General features: G+C 43.4%; 1 protein-coding gene across 2 annotated transcripts in view; it reads left to right on the top strand.

Annotated features, from left to right (window-relative positions):
- Positions 1-7,188, top strand: part of LOC110534503 (CD209 antigen-like protein C) — a 69,450-nt gene extending 62,262 nt beyond the window's left edge. For both annotated transcript variants that reach the window (XR_005037654.1, XM_036954176.1), the window contains exons 2-5: positions 1,283-1,447; positions 1,532-1,677; positions 1,838-1,941; positions 5,997-7,188. Coding sequence is in view for 1 of the 2 variants with exons in the window: in XM_036954176.1 (XP_036810071.1) it covers positions 1,283-1,447; positions 1,532-1,677; positions 1,838-1,941; positions 5,997-6,156 (575 nt within the window). In the remaining variant the exon portion in view is untranslated. The remainder of the gene's footprint in view (positions 1-1,282; positions 1,448-1,531; positions 1,678-1,837; positions 1,942-5,996) is intronic.
- Positions 7,189-8,417: the final 1,229 nt, after the last annotated feature.

Raw genomic sequence — 8,417 nt, forward strand, 5'->3', positions numbered from 1 at the left:
ATTCTATGTAAGTGACCTAACTGAGTAAAATATTTGCCATTAGGCCATGTCCGTTGCTAGCAAATACTTTCCCCCTGGTCGTCACTAGTTAACACAGCCACAAAGTCATAATTATGGCTAAACCCTAATTTCTCTTCTTAAAATGTACTTTAATCCTAACCTAACTAATGAAGGCCAAGTGTGATGCGTTGATCTACCCAACCTTCCGAGCATTTGGGCGGAAGTGTCTGGGAACGAGATTAGGTGTCATCGAAAATAACTTAACTTTAGAGCGTGTTTCATACTTCAGTACAGCATGTCACTATTTATAAAGCACATGTTTATATCATATTTAAAATAGTGTGGTTATGTCATATTTGACATGGGTGATATTGTCACACAGTTATGACACGTTTATGAACCCTTTTTAAAGAATTACATACATTTATAGATGCTATATAACACATGACACAAACATTAGAATGACACAAATATTAATTTTAACAAAGTCTGCTGCCTCAGTTTGTATGATCCCAATTCGCATATACTCCAGAATGTTATGAAGAGTGATCAGATGAATTGCAATTAATTGAAAAATCCCTCTTTGCCATGCAAATTAACTGAATCCCCCCAAAAACATTTCCACTGCATTTCATCCCTGCCACAAAAGGACCAGCTGACATCATGTCAGCATGTCACTCTGTCATGCTGATTGAGTTCAAATAACAGACTGGAAGCTTCAAAAGGAGGGTGGTGCTTGGAATCATTGTTCTTCCTCTGCCAACTATGGTTACCTGCAAGGAAACATGTGCCGTCGTCATTGATTTGCACAAAAAGGGCTTCACAGGCAAGGATATTGCTGCCAGTAAGATTGCACCTAAATCAACCATTTATCGGATCACCAATAACTTCAAGAAGAGAGGTTCAACTGTTGTGAAGAAGGCTTCAGGACACCCAATTAAGTCCAGCAAGCGCTGGGACCGTCTCCTAAATTTGATTCAGCTGCGGGATCAGGGCATCACCAGTGCAGAGCTTGCTCAAGAATAGCAGCCGGACTATTTTCACTTAGGGGTGTACTCACTTTTGTTGCAGGCGGTTTAGACATTAATGGCTGTTTGTTGAGTTATTTTTAGGGGACAGCAAATTTACACTGTTGTACAAGCTGTACACTCACTACTTTACATTGTAGCAAAGTGTCATTTCTTCAGTGTTGTCACATGAAAATATATACTAAAATATTTACAAAAATGTGAGGGGTGTACTCACTTTTGTGACATACTGGAAATGTATCAATGCTTTCCAGATAACAGAGGCAATGTGACTGTAGAGAAAGACCTGCTACAGACCAGTTACAACACCCTGACTAAAGAGAGAGACCAGCTACAGACCAGTTACAACATCCTGACTAAAGAGAGAGACCAGCTACAGAAGGAAAGAGATGATGTCATGACAAAGTTCTCAAATCTGAGTGAGTTTACCTGATAAATGATCATAACATCACATACAGTAGGTGCAGAATAACAAGATGGAAATATATGTTTTTGTGTTGTAGAACAAACCTGTCCTGAAGGCTGGCAGATTAAGTTGGGATCCAGTTGGTACTTCCTGTCTACTGAGACTAAAACCTGGAAGGAGAGCAGACAGGATTGTCTGAAGAGAGGAGCAGACCTGGTGATCATAAACAGTGATTTGGAACAGGTGAGTGAGTGAGTGAGTGTGCGAGTGAGTGAGAGTGTGAGTGAGTGAGTGAGTGAGTGAGTGAGTGAATCAAACATGCCTTGGTCAGTAATGTATCTTTCAGTATTTAACACATGTAGCCTATAGTAGTTGACAATTTCAGTATCTTTCTCAACAACAGGAGTTTCTCTTAAGCTTCAATAAGAGAGCCTGGATTGGTCTGACTGACTCTGTTACTGAGGGGACCTGGAAATGGGTGGATGGCACCCCACTGACCACCCCAAGGTAAGAGACTACTGCTCTATAATAACACTGATCATCCCAAGGTGACAGACTACTGCTCTAATATCACTGACCACCCCAAGATAAGAGACTAATGCTCTTTAATAACACTGACCTCAGTGTAATGAGTAGGACTGATTATCCGTGTTGTTCATAATCCAATGACTACAAGGTGAGATTTGACCATCCAGGTGTGATAGAGACCTTTAGCAGATTACATGTTGCTTCAAATCATGTTCATAGATGTCATTCCAAAGGCACTAAAGATATATCTTAAAATTTCATTTAAAAATACAAATAAAATGTTGGATCTTAGTTCAAAAAAGTATGTGCTCCATTTAAAGCTGAAAAAACATTTCTGTATTTACATTGACCCCTTTTTAAAATATTTTTTTTACACTGACTCTATGCACACTCACTAGACTCTACCACACACTCACTAGACTCTATCCACACACTCACTAGACTCTACCACACACTCACTAGACTCTATCCACACACTCACTAGACTCTATCCACACACTCACTAGACTCTACTACACACTCACTAGACTCTATCCACACACTTCCTAGACTCTACCCACACACTCACTAGACTCTACCCACACACTCACTAGACTCTACCACACACTCACTAGACTCTACCACACACTCACTAGACTCTACCACACACTCACTAGACTCTACCACACACTCACTAGACTCTACCACACACTCACTAGACTCTACCACACACTCACTAGACTCTATCCACACACTCACTAGACTCTATCCACACACTCACTAGACTCTACTACACACTCACTAGACTCTATCCACACACTCCCTAGACTCTACCCACACACTCACTAGACTCTACCACACACTCACTAGACTCTACCACACACTCACTAGACTCTACCACACACTCACTAGACTCTACCCACACACTCACTAGACTCTATCCACACACTCCCTAGACTCTACCCACACACTCACTAGACTCTACCACACACTCACTAGACTCTACCACACACTCACTAGACTCTACCACACACTCACTAGACTCTACCACACACTCACTAGACTCTACCACACACTCACTAGACTCTACCACACACTCACTAGACTCTATCCACACACTCACTAGACTCTATCCACACACTCCCTAGACTCTACCACACACTCACTAGACTCTACCACACACTCACTAGACTCTACCACACACTCACTAGACTCTACCCACACACTCACTAGACTCTATCCACACACTCACTAGACTCTGCCCACACACTCACTAGACTCTACCCACACACTCACTAGACTCTACCACACACTCACTAGACTCTACCACACACTCACTAGACTCTATCCACACACTCACTAGACTCTACCCACACACTCACTAGACTCTATCCACACACTCACTAGACTCTACCCACACACTCACTAGACTCTACCCACACACTCACTAGACTCTATCCACACACTCACTAGACTCTACCACACACTCACTAGACTCTATCCACACACTCACTAGACTCTATCCACACACTCACTAGACTCTACTACACACTCACTAGACTCTATCCACACACTTCCTAGACTCAACCCTCACACTCACTAGACTCTACCACACACTCACTAGACTCTACCACACACTCACTAGACTCTACCACACACTCACTAGACTCTACCACACACTCACTAGACTCTACCACACACTCACTTGACTCTACCACACACTCACTAGACTCTACCACACACTCACTAGACTCTATCCACACACTCACTAGACTCTATCCACACACTCACTAGACTCTACTACACACTCACTAGACTCTATCCACACACTCCCTAGACTCTACCCACACACTCACTAGACTCTACCACACACTCACTAGACTCTACCACACACTCACTAGACTCTACCACACACTCACTAGACTCTACCCACACACTCACTAGACTGTATCCACACACTCCCTAGACTCTACCCACACACTCACTAGACTCTACCACACACTCACTAGACTCTACCACACACTCACTAGACTCTACCACACACTCACTAGACTCTACCACACACTCACTAGACTCTACCACACACTCACTAGACTCTACCACACACTCACTAGACTCTATCCACACACTCACTAGACTCTATCCACACACTCCCTAGACTCTACCACACACTCACTAGACTCTACCACACACTCACTAGACTCTACCACACACTCACTAGACTCTACCACACACTCACTAGACTCTATCCACACACTCACTAGACTCTACTACACACTCACTAGACTCTATCCACACACTCCCTAGACTCTACCCACACACTCACTAGACTCTACCACACACTCACTAGACTCTACCACACACTCACTAGACTCTACCACACACTCACTAGACTCTACCACACACTCACTAGACTCTACCCACACACTCACTAGACTCTATCCACACACTCCCTAGACTCTACCCACACACTCACTAGACTCTACCACACACTCACTAGACTCTACCACACCCTCACTAGACTCTACCACACACTCACTAGACTCTACCACACACTCACTAGACTCTACCACACACTCACTAGACTCTACCACACACTCACTAGACTCTATCCACACACTCACTAGACTCTATCCACACACTCCCTAGACTCTACCACACACTCACTAGACTCTACCACACACTCACTAGACTCTACCACACACTCACTAGACTCTACCCACACACTCACTAGACTCTATCCACACACTCACTAGACTCTGCCCACACACTCACTAGACTCTACCCACACACTCACTAGACTCTACCACACACTCACTAGACTCTACCACACACTCACTAGACTCTATCCACACACTCACTAGACTCTACCCACACACTCACTAGACTCTATCCACACACTCACTAGACTCTACCCACACACTCACTAGACTCTACCCACACACTCACTAGACTCTATCCACACACTCACTAGACTCTACCCACACTCACTAGACTCTACCACACACTCACTAGACTCTACCCACACACTCACTAGACTCTACCCACACACTCACTAGACTCTACCCACACACTCACTAGACTCTACCCACACACTCACTAGACTCTACCACACACTCACTAGACTCTACCCACACACTCACTAGACTCTATCCACACACTCACTAGACTCTACCCACACACTCACTAGACTCTACCCACACACTCACTAGACTCTACCCACACACTCACTAGACTCTATCCACACACTCACTAGACTCTACCCACACACTCACACATACTTACACTGATTCTCAAACACACATATACATGTACACACAACACACGTATATTGACGCGACAATTCAGCCCCATTCAAAATCTTATTTTCCCTAACCCCTAACCCTAACCCGTACTTACTCTAAACCTAGCCCAACCATAACCCTAAAACTAAGTCTAGCTCCTAAACCTAACCCTAGCTCCTTACCCTAACCCTAACCATGACCCTAAAACTAAGCCTAGCTCCTAAATCTAACTCTAGCTCCTTACCATAACCCTAAAACTATCTCTAAACCTAACCCTAACCATAACCTTAAAACTAACCCTAAACCTAACCATAACTCTAAAACTAAAACTAAACCTAACAATAACCTTAAAACTAACCCTAAACCTAACCATAACCCTATAACTAACCATAGATCCTAACCCTTAATGTAATTCTAATCCTAACACTAATTCTAACCTTAACCCTAAACTCCATAGAAATAGCATTTAACACGTCCACACACACTTTCACAGTATTTTACACTCTTTCACATTATTCACACTCACTGTGCTACTCTGTGTATTACCTATCCTGATTGCCAAGTCACTTTTTATTTTGTGGTAATATTTTCATTTTTTTTATATAGTAAATGTTTAATTAATATATTTTTTACTGCTTAACTCTGCATTTTTGGGGAAGGACCCATAACTAAGCATTTCATGGTAAAGTGTACGTACACCTGTTGTATTTCGCGCATGTGACAAAATACAATTTTTATTATTTTATTTTCTCTGTCTTGTTTACCCTGTAGTTACTGGTACTCACAGCAGCCTGATAATGGTCGTGACAACCCAAAATATGGGGAGGAGGACTGTGTTGAACTGAACACAGAAAGTTGGCTTCCTGTAAAGGCATGGAATGACCAGTCATGTTTACTCAATCGTTACTGGATTTGTGAGAAAGTGGTTTAACATCACCATGACAACAGAGGAGGCTGGTGGGAGGACGCGCACACAGACAGCACCTTACAGTGCACACAACTTCATTCTCTCTCTCTCTAAGACACACCAACACACTGTAGGTACTGCACTGAGGGGCAAAACAACCTGATAATGGTGGTGTATCAAGATGTAACTAGGACTGTGCTGATGGTAATATTGGGTATTCTGAACCTGTATATAAATATTCTGACATAGCATTTACCTCTCAACATAACTGGATTTGTGAAGAGTTATACAGTAGCTCATTATATAGCATTGCTACAGTGCTAATGCATCTCTCTCTAGTTAAACAGTGTGTAGACATACTGTCATCTGTAAAATGATTGTATTCATTGTTTAAATCTAAACATGTTATGTGATTTGCCATAGGCTTCTTCTTTTTTCATAATCAATTATTAGCATGAATCACTTCAGTAAGAAGATGAACTAAGGCTCAGATTAAGTAAGAAAGGAACCTATCAGGTTTACCAGCTTCCTGATTGAATGTGATTGGATTGTTAAAACAATGTGACTTGCAGTTGGACACAGACAGAAGGCAGAAGAGTACTGAGAGGATACATGCTGCACGCAGGCAAACACACACACAGACACACCTTTGAAGTTCCCCTTTTCTGATAAAGATGCAGACAGCTATCATGTTATATCACTGTGTTTAGAATATCCTGTAATGTATAACTTCCTGATTGAAGGTGATTGGATACTTAAAAAATGATATCAACCGTAGTGGACAACAGACAGAGATCAGAGAGGAATCTGGTGGAGATCCACATCAGAGCAACTACTCAACTACTAGTCACTGAAGTTAGAATCATACAGTAGGTATTACCATTAGGAGTCAGCTAGAAAGGTAATCATACAGTAGATATTACCATTAGGAGACAGTCAGAAAGGTTATCATTCAGTAGATATTACCATTAGGAGTCAGTTAGAAAGGTAATCATACAGTAGATATTACCATTAGGAGTCAGTTAGAAAGGTAATCAATCATACAGTAGATATTACCATTAGGAGACAGTTAGAAAGGTAATCAATCATACAGTAGATATTACCATTAGGAGACAGTTAGAAAGGTAATCATACAGTAGATATTACCATTAGGAGACAGTTAGTTTGTTTATTAACTATGACATGGTATTGCTTCTATAAATTCAACATTGTGAGGATGCTGTGTTCTGTGTTGTGTTCTGTGCAGTGGCCATAGAGACTATAACACATTAACATTTAAACTTAGGTTAACAGAAAGAAGAAAACATTTGTTACGGTGAGTGAATGAGGACCCAAAAGCGAATTAACTTAAACAGAGCTTCTTTAATAACCAAACATAGGTAGGCTCAGATAGACCGGCAGATTCCGACAGGACAGGACAAGGTTACAGCAAACATGACGATAGTCTGGTTCAGGCATGAAACACAACAAACAAGAATCCGACAAAGACAGGAGCAGAAACAGAGAGAGATATAGGGACCTAATCAGAGGGAAAAAGGGAACAGGTGGGAAAAGGGGTGGATGAGGTAGTCAGAGGAGACAAGGAACAGCTGGGGGAAAGCGGGGGAGAAAAGGTAACCTAATACGACCAGCAGAGGGAGACAGGGTGAAAGGAAAGGACAGAGACACAACATGACAATACATGACAGTACCCCCCCACTCACCGAGCGCCTCCTGGCGCACTCGAGGAGGAAACCTGGCGGCAACGGAGGAAATCCTCGATCAGCGCACGGTCCAGCACGTCCCGAGAGGGAACCCAACTCCTCTCCTCAGGACCGTACCCCTCCCAATCTACGAGGTACTGGTGACCACGGCCCCGAGGACGCATGTCCAAAATCCTGCGGACCCTGTAGATGGGTGCGCCCTCGACAAGGATGGGGGGGGGGGGGGGGGGGGGAGACGAGCGGGGGCGCGAAGAACGGGCTTGATACAGGAGACATGGAAGACCGGGTGGACGCGACGAAGGTATCGCGGAAGAAGAAGTCGAACTGCGACAGGATTAATGACCCGAGAAATACGGAACGGACCAATGAACCGCGGGGTCAACTTGCGAGAAGCCGTCTTAAGGGGAAGGTTCTGAGTGGAGAGCCAAACTCTCTGACCGCGACAATATCTAGGACTCTTAGTTCTACGCTTATTAGCAGCCCTCACAGTCTGCGTCCTATAACGGCAAAGTGCAGACCTGACCCTCTTCCAGGTGCGCTCGCAACGTTGGACAAAAGCCTGAGCGGAGGGGACGCTGGACT

This window comes from Oncorhynchus mykiss, chromosome 19 (assembly GCF_013265735.2).
Source record: "Oncorhynchus mykiss isolate Arlee chromosome 19, USDA_OmykA_1.1, whole genome shotgun sequence".
Taxonomy (NCBI): Eukaryota; Metazoa; Chordata; class Actinopteri; order Salmoniformes; family Salmonidae; genus Oncorhynchus; species Oncorhynchus mykiss.